General features: G+C 34.8%; 2 protein-coding genes across 2 annotated transcripts; one reads left to right on the forward strand and one right to left on the reverse strand.

Moving 5' to 3' along the window:
• Positions 1–5,756: 5,756 nt before the first annotated feature.
• On the reverse strand, positions 5,757–9,203 carry LOC106135522 (polyadenylate-binding protein 1-A). Its single transcript, XM_013335857.2, has 3 exons — positions 8,672–9,203; positions 7,437–8,221; positions 5,757–7,157 (listed from the first exon to the last, which is right to left on the reverse strand). The coding sequence occupies exons 1-3, from the start codon at positions 8,862–8,864 to the stop codon at positions 6,300–6,302; spliced, it is 1,836 nt and encodes a 611-aa protein (XP_013191311.2). The 5' UTR covers positions 8,865–9,203; the 3' UTR covers positions 5,757–6,299.
• Positions 9,204–12,699: 3,496 nt separating this feature from the next.
• LOC106135501 (large ribosomal subunit protein eL13) lies at positions 12,700–16,902 on the forward strand. Its single transcript, XM_013335824.2, has 5 exons — positions 12,700–12,807; positions 12,933–13,194; positions 13,897–14,046; positions 14,682–14,834; positions 16,744–16,902. Exons 2-5 carry the CDS (start codon positions 12,952–12,954, stop codon positions 16,861–16,863), a joined length of 666 nt encoding a protein of 221 aa, XP_013191278.2. The 5' UTR covers positions 12,700–12,807; positions 12,933–12,951; the 3' UTR covers positions 16,864–16,902.
• The last annotated feature ends 761 nt before the right edge of the window (positions 16,903–17,663 follow it).

Consider the following 17,663-nt stretch of genomic DNA (forward strand, 5'->3'; position numbering starts at 1 on the left):
TGTGTAGAAGTTCCCCATCATTCCCGTGTATGGATTTTTTTTTATTCAAGGTCAAAGGTCAAAAAATGAGATTTTTGCGATTTTCAGCAAAACGGTGTACCTCTGGCAAAAATTGTAGGTCATAAAATTATCAATAAAAATATATCAATACTTTTTTTCCTACGAGCCACCGATTCTGATATTATTTATAGATAATTTTATAATCTACAAACAAAACTTACCGTTTTGCTGGAAATCGCGAAAAACTCATTTTTTTGACATTTGACCTTGAATAAAAATTTACCTACATTAAACTACACATCACTACATAGTACAAAACAAAGTCGCTATTTTAGTCTGTTTGTCTGCATGCTTAAATCTTTAAAATTACGCAACGGATTTTGATCCGGTTTTTTGTAACAGGTAGAGTGATTCAAGAGGAAGGTTTTTATGTATAATTTTTTCCGAATTGTGCACCCGTGCGAAGCCGGGGCGGGTCGCTAGTTGTTTATAATAATGTGATAGCATAATAAGCAACCAACAAAAATTTAGTTCCACGTTATGGAGATGGAGCATCCTATCATAAGAACCAAAATGTTCCAAACATCTGCACTATAAACAATCTATCTTAAACTTAATATATTAAAACCGAAGAGTTTGTTTGAATGTGCTAATCTCAGTCTCAGGAACTACTGGTTCGAATTCAAAGATTCTTTTTGTTTTGAATAGACCATTTATCGAGGAAGGCATTTTTAGGAGCAAATAAATGATGGAAAATGTTTAAAAAATGTGGAAAATTATTCATCCTTGAGGGCTTCAATGATGCCCAAAATGAATATTCCACGCAGACGAAGTCGCGGGCACAGCTAGTAGCTTTTAAAAAATAATTAAATCTCTGCATGATGCCGATTAGAGATCCAGCAATTGGCGGAACGTTACCCCGGCAGAATCTTGGCTTCTGCCGGAGTCTTACCATGCTTTTATTTTATATATTTATACCATCCAATACATATTATTATAGTTACTTTCATTCGGATTCGAGAAACTTTTTTGCTGGCATAATGTTTCAAATGTCATCCTAGCAAAATCATTAAAGCGAAAATCTCGGAATCTACCGGCTGCACTTTTTTCAAACTTTCGTCATCAATAGGTACATATAATAAAACGGTAAAAAAAATTTGTCTGTACATTGAGTATATTTAAAAAAAATATATATTTACTAGCTTTTGCGCGCGAAAGTCCGAAAAAAATAAAAGTATCAAAATCCACGATCTCGACAACTCTGTACTTTACTTGATCTTGATACTAGAAAAATAATTTATTTTTCAGACATTTATTTACATGTTTAGTTTTAATTTCTTGTTGTAGTATTGGTCTTTAATAAAGCGTGTGACGTAGTTTTTGAGGGTTTCTTAAATGTGAAAATAATGACGTTTAATTTAAATAAAAATAGGCTCAAACGGCTCAGAAGCATGGGTAAAAGGATGCAGTTGTTTTAAATGTCACCCTGTATAAACACCAACAAGCTCTTATATTTATGCGAAATCTACGTCACTGCATGCCATGGCCGCCATATTTGAAAATTACATTTTCTTTTTCGTTTTAATAAAATAGCTAAAATAAAGACAGAAAAGTATTTTTAGGGCTCCTTTATCTATAGGACATATAATAAAACAGTAAAATATTTTGTACATTTAGTATTTTTGACTGAAATGGATAGGGGGACAAGGGATGTGGACTATTTTTGGGAAAGTGTTTAAAACCATGCATAAGTACCAAATATAACCCAAACTATTTATTATTATTTTTTTATTTGAAGTAATACCTTTAAAATAATTTATTTAAAATTCCACTTAAAATTTCGCGCTAAAACGCGGATACCTGTCAAACGGCCGCTGTGACGTCACGCGTTATAAAATATTGTCGAAGTTGTATGTAATGAATAGTTATTTCATAGTTGTGTGATAATAATATGAATTCAAAATTTTATAAATATTGTGCGGTGCCGCAGTGTAAAAGTACAACTATTAAAGCACCTGAAAAACTGTATATTCACGTTCCACGTACAAAAACGATGCTGAAAAATTGGCTTCAATTAGCCCGTCGGGATCCGGCACTTGTATCTACACAAAGTAAAATGTATTTCTGTGAGGATAAGTTTGATAATATTTGTTACATTTACTTGTTTATTAAAATAATTTAACTCTTCAAGTTTTCAAAGACGAAAACTCGAATTTTTAGGTTAGAAATAAAGTAGGTAAACAATGTTTCGTAGTTTCATTATAGTTGCCAATGGAATGGAGAATTATCCAGAATATCATTTGATGGGCACAGTATCCCAGATTAGACTGAGAGCAGGTTGTGTGCCAAGAAAGTTTGCATGTCAACCCGATAGAAAAGACGAACCGAAAAAACATAACAACTCGACTATTAGCAGTTAAAAGGCAAAGATTGGAATCAATAGCGGAATGTGAAAGAGAAAAAGAACAGACTCATTCTACACAAAGTATTTCCGTGGCTAAGATAATCGGTCGGTAATCACGGTAATAATATGATCCAAATATCAACAAACACCATAGTATTTGACAGCGAAAATTCTTGTATTGCAACGCGTGACATCACGCATTTTGATTGGTGTTCATTGTCACGTGACTTGAGGGTGAATTATTTAATAACATTTTATTAAATAAAAAAATAATCCCTTGTTTATTGAGGAAAATATTGTGTTTTTTATTATTTTTACTATAGAAACTACCTTTTCGTGGTAAAATTTTATACTTATTTGAGTACAGTCCACATCCCTATAATAGAAAGCAAAAATATATTTTTTTAATTTGTTGTCTGTCTGTCTGCGTGTATGATCACGATTATCTCCGAAAGTTCTGAATCGATTTACTTAAAACTTTCACCAGTTGCTTTGTTGTAACTCGGAAAAACATTTAAACTTTGTTTCATCAAAATCGGTTCACTAAAAAAAAGTTATCGACATTTGAATAAACTCAAGGCCTGGGTTTGCCTGCAAATAAGTTACGAAATTTAAAATTCAAAGTCATTTATCATTGTACGATAGCATAATACATATAAATAAAAGTGAAAATAAGTTTGATAATATTCTGGTTTTGAACTATCAGTGAAAAAATTATACGTTTTGCAAATAAGTAATTCTAAAAATACATAAAACGCTACCATATATTTCAGATATTGCTGGGAGAGGGAGAAGGAGAAGAACGGCTGTAGCTAACACCCCCCTAGTAAACACCCAGTTTGCAAGGGCGCAGCTAGATTCTCGAGCTTCTACCATTTATAATAAAATAAACAAAAGAAATATATATATTTATGACAAAGCATATCATGCGTGTAAGTCAATGCTAATAACATGGCTCAAAGACAAAACCTATGACGAACTAGAGACGTTACATTTCCCCTGTGTAGACACATATAATTTTTAATATTTGCTCTAATTTAAATACAATTTTATGTATAAGTATATATCTATGTATATTTATTTTATTTAAATACACTTTATATATATAAATGTCACTTTATAATAATTTATATTTATTATAGCAAATACTTATATTTACAAAACAATTTATTTAAATTCATAATATATATTATATTCTATTCAATATAATATTCCAAACATACCTATAAATAGTATAAAATTGTGAAAAACCTTGTTTTATAGTAGTGGCTTATGAGGTCAACTGTTAAATAAGTTATGAAAGAGCGGAGCTTCCTGGCACAAGCACATTTGCTTAAAAGGAGGTTCCCACAACCTGATCTAATGTAATTTGTAGTTGCCCAATAAATATTTTTGATTTTTTTTTGACCATGTGGTTCCCGGTACCAATACAAAAAATAATAGGACCACTAAGAAACAGATTTTTGACCTCCTTTTGAGTAAATCTATTTTCAATAACCATTCGGACACAGACGGACTTGTTAAAAATTTATAGCTTTATTTTAAAATGTTGTTTACTCTTTTCGAAATTTCTTTACCTGCTCCTTTGTTCCCCTTTTTGTAAATTTCCCAATTTGATACACATTGACCAGCTTTTAAAAGATAATATTTACCAATTATCCAGTAACATCTCGTTTTGATATTCAGAACTTTTTTGCTTGCTTAATGTAATGCACATCAAATATTGCTCGTATCGTACAGAATATTGTTTGTTTTTTCTCACAGCCCATCTTATTTCCATTCAGAAAGATTTTGGCAAGAAACCAGGTTGCTGGCCTGTAGAGCTGTGTTTGATACATAGTAAGTACATACTACACGATTTGCATATGGTGGCCTGGTTGATCTATTAATTTAAACTTACTGAGTTGCAAGACTGAAAAGGGTCACAGCTGGACTGCAAAAATCATCGTGGTATAAGCCTGCTTAGCGTCGTCGGCAAATTGTATGCTAAGGTATTGATTAATAGAGTCAGGAATGAAACTGATGACAAAATATGGGATGCTCAAGCGGGATTTCGAAAGGGAATGGGATGTACTGATCAGGTCTTTTCCTTGCGGTGCATAGCCGAAAAGTTTTTGGCCAAGAGTCAAAAAGTCTATTGCACATTCGTAGATCTGGAAAAAGCCTATGACAGAGTTGAGAGGAATGAATTGTAGTCAGCACTTTCTATGCATGGGGTGAGCAGTCTCTTAATACGAGCACTGAAATCCTTATATGAGGATTCGAGTGCTTGTGTCAGGATAAACGGAGCGCACACTGAGTGGTTTAAGATTGAGAAAGGCGTTAGGCAAGGATGTGTTGCGTCAACGTGGCTGTTCAACCTATTTATGGATAGTTGTTTGACAGATTTGAAAGAGTGAAAGTGGATTAAGGATGAATGAGTTACTCGTCAAATGTCTGCTCTATGCCGACGATCAGGTTATACTGGCGTCATCAGCGGAAGAGTTACAGGAGATGGTAAACTGTATGCATGAAGCTTTAAGAGATAGGAATGAAAGTGAACGTAAGTAAAACTAAAACACTGGTTTTTGAAATGGAGAAAGAAATGACAGCATGTAATATTTTGATTGGAGGAGAAAAAGTTGAGCAAGTGAAAGAGTTTGTATATCTAGGATCAAAGTTTACATCAGATGGCAAGTATGATAGTGATATTGAAAGGAGAGTGAACGCGTGGAACATGGTGAATGGAGCTTTGCATGCCTTTATGAGCAGTCAGAAACTATCCAAAAAGGCTCGACTGGCTGTGCACAGGGGCGTGTTGGTCCCGACATTAATGTATGGGAGTGAAAGTTGGGTATGGCAAAAGAAGCATGAAAGCAGAATAGATGCAGTGGAAATGAGAGCGTTAAGGAGTATGATGGGTGTGAAATTGAGTGACAGGATAAGGAACAGCGTGATAAGGGAATGTTGTGATGTGAAAGATGTAGTTACAGGAATAGAAAAGGGTATGTTAAGATGGTTCGGTCATGTGGAGAGGATGAATGAAAGCAGGTTGACTAAGCAGATATACAAGGAGAGTGTGGAGGGAAAGTTCGGAGTGGGAAGACCTAGACGAACGTATCTTTATATATTAATTAAGGACGTCCTGGTAAAGGGTCAGTTCAAAAGTACCCGAAACCGCCGAGATGGTATGAAGAGTTATGAATGTGGATGAATCGAAAGAAGTGTGCAGAGATCGTGGCAAGTGGAAAGAGGTAGTCTCTGCCTGCCCCTCCGGGAAAGAGGCGTGATTTTATGTATGTATGTTGCAAGACTGCTTATTAACAGAAGGTTTTTACTGGGATGATTAAGATTAGTAAAAACAAACTCTCGATTTTGTGAATATTTTCCAGAATATATTGTAACAAATTACAAAGAAATACATATAAGTCAGTTACATCAGTGACCAAGTTTACAATCCAAGGTAGAAAATTACCAATGTTGAACTGACACAGGAATAAAAAGAAAAGAAACAGATACAAGTATACTGTAAGAACATAAAACCAACTCCATTTAACGTAATAAGAAATAAGAAAAATAATATTAACTTAAAACATCTTTCCTAAGTCATTGTAAAAAGTCAAGTGTCCAGTATTTTACTCCATTACGTGTAAAAATGTTGACAGTTTCATTATTTTTGTTTGTGGAAATATACTTTTATTATATTCAGATGTTATTATATTCTGTATGCTGTTTATGCTACAGTACATTTCCACTTTTTCATTTTTTTTTTCAATTTTTATTATTATATTTTTTTTTAAGAGCGGGAGACTGCTTCATAAAGAATTTTCAAAGCATTAAAACTAGAACTCTGGTAGTAATGGTTCTTGTGAAAATCTGGCAAGTTATTATTGTCTTACCAGCTATCACAATTAAATTACTCCTTCTTTGTAGCTTGCTGTTTGGCCTGGTGAGCCTGCAAAACAGCAACCGCTTCATCAACCTTAGCCTTAAGGGACTCCCCATGTTCTAACATATGAAGCAATTCAGAGTTGTCAATTTCCAGTAACATTCCTGTAATCTTCCCAGCCAGATCAGGATGCATTCTTTGTATAAGTGGGAAAAGACGTTCTCCTAGCATTTGCTTCTGTTCTTGTAATGGTGCAGCAGCTAGCATTGTTGCAGTTAATGGTTCTTGGCCTTGAATATGCACTGCTGGTTGTGGCGCTGGAGGATTACGCATGTTTGCAGTGTACTTATAACCTGCAGGGCGACCACTCTGTGTAACTAATGGTGTACGAATAGAAGTCGCTCCTGTTACACCTTGTTGTCCTGTGATTGGTCTGGCCCCCAGTGATGTGCGTAATGAAGCTTGAGTTGGACCTCTAGGTGCTGGCCGGAAGGGTGCTTGCATGTTTGGATACCCAGAGGCAGCAGTTTGAGCATTTGGCCTTACTTGTGGCTGTGCAGTCCATCGGGGTGATGGTCTAATTTGCGTCATTTGTGCAGGACCGTAGAAACGTTGTGCTGCAGGGATTGTAGGAACAAAATATCCTCCTGCACCACCTGGTTGGAAAATTTGACCCATCTGTTGCATACGCATACTGGCCATTCGCTGCATGTACTGAGATGTTAAATGTGCCTTGCGGTCTTCTTTACGCTGAGCCAAAGCAACATACAATGGCTTGGTGCCTACAATACGACCATTCATTTCTGTTACAGCTTTAGTAGCTTCTTCAGGAGAGGAAAAACAAACAAATCCAAATCCTTTGCTGCGACCATCTTCCAACATGACCTGTTAAAAACCAAAGTATTAAAAGATTTATTCTTAGATTTATTTTTAATACCAATGCAAATAAAGAAATATTTTTAAAGAGCTTTCCAAAGTACTACGATCTGTTGCTAGAAAAATTACAACTACCTATGGTTTCATCATATCTTTGTTAGACTTCATATGAAAGAAAGTAAAAAAAAGGAGTAAATGGAGCTACTAAAAATTATTTAAACCATTAGGTTTTGTTGTCAGGGTCATAACATAAATAATTTTGTAGTTGAAATCACATTAATAGCTTACCTTAGCTGAAGTGATTGTACCATAAGGAGCAAATTCTTTACGTAGTCTTTCATCATCTATGGTGTCATCTAAATTTTTCACATATAAATTCACACCTTGATAACGAGTAAGGCGCTCAGACTTCAATTGCTCAAATTTATGTTTCAACTCTTTTTGGCGTTCAGCTTTCTTTTGAGCACGTCCAACATATAATGGTTTTCCTTCAACAAGTTCTTTGCCATTTAGCTCAATACATGCCCGTTCGGCAGCATCAGGGTCTTCAAAGGCAACAAAACCAAAACCTCTAGATGCCCCATCATCTTTATACATCACTTTATGACTTGTGATGCGACCATATTTCTCAAACATATCTTTCAACATTTCGTCATTATAATCTTCACCAAAATTCTTGACATAAACATTGGTGAACAGTTTAGCTTTCTCACCAAGCTCCTTTTCGCGTTCCTTGCGGGGAATGAATCTGCCCACATATACTTTTTTCCCATTCAATAACATGCCATTCACTTTATCAATTGATTTGTTGGCAGCTTCTTCAGTCTCAAAATGGACAAAACCATAACCTTTGGAGGCTCCAGTTTCATCCTGAGCTACCTTGCAACTCAATATATTTCCAAAAGCCGAAAAGGTATCATACATAGCCTTGTTGTCAATAGTTTTGTCAAGATTCTTAATAAAAACATTTCCTACTCCAGACTTACGCAAAGAGGGATCACGTTGGGACCACATGATTCTAATAGGTCTTCCTTTAATAATATCAAAATTCATAGAATCCAGTGCTCTTTCAGCTGCAATATAAAAAGAATTAACTTATAATTAAGCATTCAAAATTATTTTAACATTACTACTTTGGAAATGTCCATTTCCTTGATAATTTAGCCATCACATAGACGGGGCAAAAACCGAATAATGGAATAGGCACATTCATCTAGTGCAGCTCTTACCTGATATTTGATTCAATATGGAGAAGGATCGCTGGCAAATATTGCTGAAGTCAGATCTTCAGCCAGTCAGTTCCTTGTGCAAAAATCTGAGTCATGACAAAAATTGTGCTTCGTGCAAAAAATCCAAGATTATGATCAAAGATGCACTCCAGGCTCTTCTTGGGATTGGACAAAATTGCGATTAATGCCAGAAGGTAAAAACTTTATTGAACAGGTTCCTTATAAATATGTGGGGAAACTGCAGATCAGTGTCAAAATCATAACCTTGAAATAATATGAATTCTAGTCACTTACCGTCGGTAGGCTGCTGAAAATTTACGTAAGCGTAACCCAAGGATCTACGAGTTATCATATCGCGACATACGCGAATTGAAAGGACGGGACCAGCAGTCGAAAATTTTTCAAACAACATGGCTTCAGTAATATCGGAGTGTAAATCCCCGACATACAAAGATGCCATGGGATAGTTTGGCGGCCCAGGATTCATTTTCAATATCTTACTTTGAAAACTCTATGAAGTACATTAACTTGGCCGTCGAAAAGAACAAATTCACTTTCTCTTTGTAATGACTACTATCGCATTCCTTAAGACCACGTTGCACGCTTACGTACACTAAATTAAAATCGAGTGATTCCCGTTAATTTTTGATTATTTTACTATTTTTTTGGGTTTTTGTTAATTTTATGATTTTTTTTTTTATTTTACAAGAATATTTCACGAAATGCTGAGGATTGTGTGACCTATATTTCCAGGGAGCACACAACCTCGCGTGAACACACCTTGCTCACCAAAGGAAAGGTGACGTTTGTGAAACACAAAAATAAAATGGCGTCGCTTGGATTGGTTGGATGAGGTCACGTTCGTGCGTTCATCACGTTCATTTCCTTTCCTCTCCTCGATTTCCTCAGCTCATTTCTGCCGTAATTGAAGTCTATGGTCAAGGGGGTGTCTATTTATTTTGTCTATTCACGACATCGACATATGTATCAAAGAGTTGTAAAAAAACTGCTATCCACTCTAATAATAAAAAGAAAAGATTTGAATTGTTATATATACGAAGTCACTAATATTTAATGTATATAAAAAAAAATTGGTAAATTATGAGGTGCATTTTGAGATATGAATCCTTGTGATTAAAAGATATAATTGTTGTCCTCTACAGCACGTTAATTAGATTAATAGATTCTGAAATACCATGAAATTAAAATTATTTGAAGAAGGTACGTAATTTTGACCGCTACTGCAGCGACGGCGTCGGTGTTTAAATGCATAAATATTAATAATTCATTCAAACATAAATTAATCTGTGAACAGCAGTGTGCATATTCTTGATTTTTGATGGGAGATATTTTTAGTTTTGATAAGTTAAAGATATAAAACGTAGGAATAGGAACAGATTTTAAATAAAGGTAAAAATTATAGCGATGTTATTTAATACTAGCTGTGCCCGCGACTTCGTCCGCGTGGAATAGTTATTTTGGGCATCATATTTATTTTTGCAAACATCCTCCTCGGCTTTATCAATTATAGCTGCTAATTGTTATGCGACTTGGCGACGACTTGGCCCACATCATTACCCGCGACGGAACGGAGACCGTATAGTGAGATGAGAGGCCTTTGCCCAGTAGTGGGATCTTACAGGCTGATACTTTACTTTACTTTAAAATAGTAATATCTTCTAAGATGTTCATTGAAATTAAGTGATATCAAAGACAGTTGTGTTTACAATTAAATACTCATAATCAACAACAATCTTAAAAGATAGACATAATCAGTTTAAAAGTAGGTAAGAGGTAAAAACAGACAAACATACAAAGGAAGTATTATAAGTAGAACGCGTATTAGAAAGAACGCTGGTTCGCTGTATTAAATGTTTTGCTGCAAATTGCTTATAACGACTATATCTCAAAACCTATTCGTCTGATTTATATACTGTAGGTAAATGGCAATTTTAGTCTACATGAAAAGCCGAAAGTAATAAACATATTTATTTGGATAAGGATTAATACTGAATTAAAGAAAATTGGTTTCAAAATAATTTATGTTTATAATGAAAAAATAATCTTAAAAAATGAACATAAAAGTAGTTATTGTAAGTAAACCTTAAGAGATAGATATATGCTCTCGTGGACTTTTTTGTGGCAAAAAATGAGTACTTCACATCTTTAGTACATTGTTTTACTATATCTTTGTTGGTTTGCGCAGCGTTCGCGTGGAAAGCTCGCAGAAAGGCCGACTCATTCAACTTTCACCTACATTGTTGACGTTTCCCGTAGGAAATCCGGGATATAATGTAGCCTATAGCCTTCCTCGATAAATAGACTATCTAACAGTGAAAGAATTATTCAAATCGGTTCAGTAGTTTCTGAGATTAGCGCGTTTAAACAAACAAACAAACAAAACAAACTCTTCAGCTTTATAATATTATATAGTATAGATATCCGTGAGTTTTTCCACCAAAATTTCTTGTAATGTATTGATTTTTGGCAGTAGGTATCCTTAAAAGTTACGCTTTTAGAAATAATTTCTGACTTGGTATTCATGTAAAGATTAAAACTCAAACTCTAAATATTTATTGCATAACTGTGTAGACATGTAGATGCAAATTCAATACAAATTATTGAGTTTACTTAGTAGTTGAGTGGATAAAGCATGAAGATGTAACAAACAAACTAAGGAACTGAGAAGGATATTGTAAGAGAATCTTTCACGCTTAAAAAAAAAAACAAATTTTCAGGAATTCCCACGGGAGCGGAAATACAGGTCATGAATACAGGAAATCGTACGAATTTGCGGGCAAGTTATTCAAAGCACGCCAAAAATCTACCTACCTGAAACCTTTAATTCAGTAAAAATACTGTTACGTAGGATTTGCGTAAGACAACAATGTCAAAAGGAAATAATTTGTATTTTAATTTTTTCGTATGTTCGTAACGAATAAATTTAAATGTGTTGTTGTTTGGATTGATTTTTACGACATTTACCAAAGATTTAGAATAGGTTTTTCGGGAGTAACATAGGCAATTTTTACTGGAATTTCCCACGGGAGCGAAGCGAGCATAAGCAGCTGGCTTATTTTCGTCGGAGTATGATTTAGTCTGCCTTGAATTTTGATCTTTCATTGCATGAACGGATTTAAAAAAAATACTATGATTTCAAGACACTCCCATTTTGGAATGTGCTCACATTAGGCTATTTGACTGTATTAAAAATATACATTTCTTTTATGTCATCAGTCTTAATATTATTTTTTTGGAGCGATTTGTAATAACGCGAGATAAAAATATTGCATTATTTAAACAAAATCCGTCTCAGAAAATTAGGTTTTTATATGCAGCTGTCACGTGACTAAAAACGAACGTGATTGGCTATTTCTATTATGACGTCAATTATCCATAAACAGACTGTGGATCGTACCGTTCCTTAGTGTTCGCTATTATTTTTCAAGATTTTATAAGTGTTTGATCGCTCAGGATTACTCAGATAACATAAGTATTTAATAATGGAAACCAATTCCGCGAAAGCTGACAGTCGAAACCTACAAAAAGTGGACGCAATACTTAATGGTTGGAAGAAGAAATCTGGATTGTCTTCTTCAAAGACAATCCAGATTTCTATGCTGCCGAACTGAGGAATGTGAAAACATCAATGTAAGTATATCTTGGTAACCACTGATCTTAGATCATGATCTGAAACCACTTCTTGCGAATATTCAAATCCATCGGCATAGAAAAAAACAGTTTCGTAGGAGATTTTATTGTTGTATTAGTGCATTGACGCACTGCACAACATTTATAGGAACTCATTTTAATAATTTTCACACATATGACGTGGCACAAGTTAAATAAAACAAGAGACAATCAAAACTTTTCGAAACACCAACAAGCTTTGTATGATATTTACACGAAATTTACGTCACTGCATGCCATGGCCGCCATATTGCTAAAAGTCGCGTTTTGGCGGCATATTTGAATATTTCATTTTCTTTTTCGATTTTTTAATAAAATAGCTGTAATAAAGGCAGAAAAGTATTTTTGTAGGGCTCCTTATAAACAAATAAATACCCTAAGATAGTTTTTAGAACTTTGTCAAATAGCCTTTTACTCGATGGTAGTTTTTGTTTTTTATGTTAATTGTGGTGGTTATTATCTTGTTTATTATTATTCTTCGTTAAGATTAATGTTACTCATTAGATGAAATGCTTTTTACTCTGGCAGTAGGTCAATAGGTCCTTGTACAAAATTCTTTCTGCTCGACGACCGGACTATTGTTAATATATATAGCTTGGTGTGTGATGGTAGAAGCAATAAAAAGTAATAAAGCCTATGTCATGTGTCATTGTCATTACTCAAATCAAAGTAGTATAAATTTTGTCAATGTCAATTCTTTGAAGAGCAGACGTCTTTCTTTTTTACCGTGTTTCCCCTTGGTTAGTGTTTTATGAAAATCGTTTGTAATCTATATTAAAACTCTTCGTTTATTTTCATGAATTCATCTTATAACATAGATATCGTATAACTCTTGGCAGTAATTAAGTTATTTTATTTATTTTAGGTAAAGTGATAGTTCTAAAATGGGGAAGGGAAATAACATGATTCCCAATGGCCATTTCCATAAGGATTGGCAAAGATTTGTTAAAACATGGTTCAACCAGCCTGCTAGAAGGCATCGTAGAAAGTTGAACAGAATTAAAAAAGCTAAAACCGTAGCACCCCGCCCTGCTGCTGGACCCTTGCGTCCGATTGTTCGTTGTCCTACTGTTCGCTACCACACGAAGGTCCGTGCCGGCCGTGGTTTTACTCTACGAGAAATCAGGGTAAGGATTTGTTTCTTTCTGTAAATAATCGTCATTATATTCAATGAAAGCGTCGATGGTCAAATTGTTATGGTACCCTTAAATCACAGAGAATTTGCACGAGCGAACCAGAAAATGAGTTATCTGGTTCGCCATGAACTGTTGACTTTTCTATGTTCATTACTTCAAATGCTAACTCATTTCTGTGTTAATGCAAAAAAATTTTGCCTAAGGAAAACTGATGATACTGTCCAATTATTTTTATCATAATTGTTGTGGAAGCTTATCCTGGTAATATACCACCTTATAATGGTTGTTAGCCTAATTTATCCTGGGTCCTGGCCACAAGTACCACATTCTGGGCTTTACAGAGAAGTGAGGAGACAACTGGGACCAATGCCTAAGCCTTCTCTAGTGTTTGTGTGTGGGGTGTGGTGGGGGGATGCAAACTGAGCACTCACCCAAAAATTTACATGTGCATTTCTATGTTAAAACTAAATGTATTTGTAAAAAGGAGAACATAAACTGCCTGTTTTGATTCGGAGTCACACAAGAAGGGTTCTTGACCATTATCTTTGAAAATTAACATAAATAGGAATACTTTTTCCATTCATTCATTGAACCTAGAGTGAGGATTTTGTTTTGAATAGCTGCACAGTAGACAGGCAAAATTTCTTGTTTGTAAGCAATCTTCTACTAATTAAATTTTCTGTTTATTTACAGGTTGCTGGATTGAGCCCTGCTTTTGCCAGAACAATTGGAATTGCTGTGGACCCACGCAGACGTAACAAGTCAGTTGAGTCCCTTCAAATTAATGTGCAACGTCTTAAAGAGTATCGTGCCAGGCTTATTCTATTCCCGAAGGGTAAAAAGGTAATACCACCATTATGATTTAAATGTTAGTTTACAATTTCATTTAATAGCTCCTGCCTACTAAAACACAAATAATGCCAAAACAATAGTCTATCTAAATTTATGTGTTAATTACTGATAGATTGTTCACAATTTATCTATTTGGTGTGTCTCCAGAAATTGATATAGGAAAGATAGGTACCCACCCACTTGTAGCCTAAGAAGATATGTTGTTAATTTATTTTTCAATATTTTTAAATGGATGTCGGGACCGGAAAAAGTGGAAAGATCTGGAGGAGGCCTTTGTGTCTAAAGGATATGCTGATGGGGAGTGATGTGTTTTTATTATAACTGTTGTATATGTGTAATTGTAAAACTATAAGTCAGCAATAAAGGCTTTTTAAATTTGAAATTGGATGTCGTAAAAGGCGACTAAAGGATAGGCTTTTTAACATAACATTCTTCTCTAAAAGAACTTCAACTTTTCACTATTTAGATCACAACTTAAAGTCAAAAACAGTTGAATGTGGCCTATCAGTCTTTTGCAAGGCTTTTGGTTCTGTCTACCCCGCAAGGGATATAGATGTATGTACGTGTTTATTATGTAATAAATAAATTTGTCAAATATTTTTTCTAATTAATAAATTTAATTTTAGGTCCTGAAGGGTGAGGCAAATGAAGAAGAACGCAAGTTGGCTACTCAACTCCGTGGACCATTGATGCCAGTACAGCAAGCAGCTCCTAAGTCTATTGCTCGTGCAATCACAGATGAAGAAAAGGACTTCAAGGCCTATCAGTACCTTAGAGGAGTATGTTTCATTTCATTTTTTAAAGGTTCTGTAGTAAACAAGGGACCTTTATATTTTTATTATGTCTTACGGCGGTTTTACTCAGAGATTATAAGTGGTAGAAAGCTGGTAATTGGTATGGGTGTTAATAATAGCTAAAGTTATAGAAAAAAATATTTTTAAGGTTGCCACAGTAAAGTGGAGGTAATATTTTCTTTCCCCTAACATATAGTGTGGTGTATCAGCACTACATAGTATAAAACGAAAGTCGCTATTTTAGTCTGTTTGTCTGTATGCTTAAATCTTTAAAATTACGCAACGGATTTTGATGCGGTTTTTTTGTAACAGGTAGAGTGATTCAAGAGGAAGGTTTTTATGTATAATAACATTTATAATTTTGCACCCGTGCAAAGCCGGGGCGGGTCGCTAGTTATAATACAATACAAATTATCTTTATCTTTATTGTCCATAAAAAATACATTTGTAGTAGAAACATACATCGTAAATATGTTAAGCAAAAGCAGACTTATTGTTAACCAATCTCTTCCAGCCAACCTTTTGGTAGTGAAAGATAAAATCCTGGAACTGGGTGGGCAGCTTACCTTACGTCATTGAGTAGGTCTTTTAAAAATATTTTGAGGTTGATAAAAATAAAAACCCAGTTTTTTTCCTTGTTTTAACCGACTTCACTCAATTCTACCATTTTTTTCCATATTTTCTATAATGTATGTTACTGCATACATATTATTCATTATGTAAAAAAAATCCTCTTAAATTCACAAGAGTAGACTGTCTGATTGGTCCCAAAGAAATTTGGTTAAGGTCTAGTCTTAAATGTGAAAGTTATTCCAGGGAACTGCTCAAAAATAAACAGAATAAGCTCTGTAGTTAAGCTCATATGTAGGTATTAGAGGCCGCCCGCGACTTCGTCCGCATGGAAACCCTATCAATCCCGCGGGAACTCTGGGATAAAAAGTAGCCTATGTGTTATTCTGGGTCTTCAGCTACCTACATACCAAATTTCATGAAAATCGGTTCAGTTGATTTTGCGTGAAAGAGTAACAAACATCCATACATCCATACAAACTTCCGCCTTTATAATAGTAGTAGGATGGTGTATATGGCAAAGGCCTCGTCTCACAAGAAGAGATGACCATTATACGCATTTGTTTATATTAGTTTTAGTTCGGGGCTCGCGGCGCTTGGCAAGACTCTTTCTTTAGTTACCAAAGTCCTAGGAGCTCGTGTTTAAATAATAAGTGTGAACTGAACTATGGAATCTTAAAATACGCGTGACCAGACACGCTCTTGACCGCTGTATTTGTTTATGTCCTTATTACCTTGCTGCCAATTTTTAAACCACCTTTATAGTGGGCATGAATTTTGTTTTGCTCATGAACCCCATTATTTAGAAATTTGTTTGCAATATATTCAACATTAAAGGTACGTCTTTTGACCACCATTCTGAAATGGTTATGATTTTACACGTAACGTAAATAATAAAAGGCGGCCAATAAAAAATAAAAAATTGTGTAAAAATTGATGAAACAAGAGAGCATGCAGGATTGCGGCAAAGAAAAATAATCAAACAAGTAGAAGCGTGATGAACCATGGTGCCGTGAACGGACTCGCACTTATCCAGTGTTTTACCAAAATGATTGCATATGCATGCAACCAACTAATGCGAAAGTAAATTTATTTGTTAACTCTCAAGCATTATCCACTGCACCAGTGTTCTTGAAATTTCGCGTCAATATGAAGAAAAGACAGCGTAGAAAAGGACAATGATAGTTCCCGTGGGATTTGCGAATAACCTGTATTCTTATGTAGGTGGCACTAAATTAGCACGGGCGAAGCTGCGGGTCAAAGCGGCGGAAAAAAGCTAGTCATCTATATATTATTAAAATCTACAATGTTCTTTTTGTTTCAGGCTCGGTCTATTGCCAAGCTCGTTGGTATTCGGGCCAAGAGACTAAAGGACGCCGCTGAAAATCCTGACGATGTCACTAAGGCACCCACTGCTGTGAAAGAAGCGAAGCCTAAAAAGTGATTTGTCTAATAAATATTGCATAAATTCTTTTTCTTTTTATATGATTCTTTCTATGTAAAAAAGTGACTGAAGTGGTGGCCCTTTGGATAATCGATCGTTTTTGCCTGCGGCTTCGCTCGCCCACTTTGTCTTTTATCGTAAATGTCGCGGAAACACATTTTTTGCTTTACGCCAATAATACAACGGTAGTAGTAGTACACTTCTTAAAGTACGTACAGGGTGACATTTGAAAGTTTAAAACAACTGCATCCTTTTAAACATAGACTATACCCATGCTTCTGAGCCGTTTGAGCCTATTTTTATTTAAATTAAACGACATCATTTTCACATTTAAAAAACCCTCAAAAACACGCTTTATTAAAGAACAATACTACATAAAGAAATTAAAATTAAACATGTAAATAAATGTCTGAAAATAAATTATTTTTCTAGTATCAAGATTAAGTACAGAGTTGTCAAGATCGCTCAGCTGAACAAATTGTGTCGTTGACCTCTGAATCTTACGCATCGCTTTTCCGCGCCGGCCGGGATGATATGTCGTATTTAGGATCGTGGATTTTGCCCCTTTAGTCGCAGTATATGATATTCGCAAAACATCATAAGAGCAAGACATTATAATCTCAAAATAGCACATTCTCAAAATATGATATTCTCAAAATATCATAATAGCTAGATATCATATTCGCGAATCATAATGTTCCCAATACATCATATTTGCAAAAAAGCTAATACTCAGGAAATCATATTCAATCAAATATCATATTCGCATTTCACGATATTTTTGATCCAAAAGTAACATC

This window comes from Amyelois transitella, chromosome 3 (genome assembly GCF_032362555.1).
Source record: "Amyelois transitella isolate CPQ chromosome 3, ilAmyTran1.1, whole genome shotgun sequence".
In the NCBI taxonomy this organism is placed as follows: Eukaryota; Metazoa; Arthropoda; class Insecta; order Lepidoptera; family Pyralidae; genus Amyelois; species Amyelois transitella.

What these genes read in the sequence shown, in the direction of transcription:
- LOC106135522 (XM_013335857.2), bottom strand. Translation starts at nt 8,864, where the DNA reads ATGAATCCTGGGCCGCCAAACTATCCCATGGCATCTTTGTATGTCGGG. An exon ending in TTTTCAGCAGCCTACCGACG is followed by an intron (nt 8,222 to 8,671) that starts GTAAGTGACTAG and finishes TTTATATTGCAG; the next exon opens with CTGAAAGAGCACTGGATTCT. An exon ending in GTACAATCACTTCAGCTAAG is followed by an intron (nt 7,158 to 7,436) that starts GTAAGCTATTAA and finishes GGTTTTTAACAG; the next exon opens with GTCATGTTGGAAGATGGTCG.
- LOC106135501 (XM_013335824.2), top strand. Translation starts at nt 12,952, where the DNA reads ATGGGGAAGGGAAATAACATGATTCCCAATGGCCATTTCCATAAGGAT. An exon ending in TATTCCCGAAGGGTAAAAAG is followed by an intron (nt 14,047 to 14,681) that starts GTAATACCACCA and finishes ATTTAATTTTAG; the next exon opens with GTCCTGAAGGGTGAGGCAAA. An exon ending in CCTATCAGTACCTTAGAGGA is followed by an intron (nt 14,835 to 16,743) that starts GTATGTTTCATT and finishes TTTTTGTTTCAG; the next exon opens with GCTCGGTCTATTGCCAAGCT.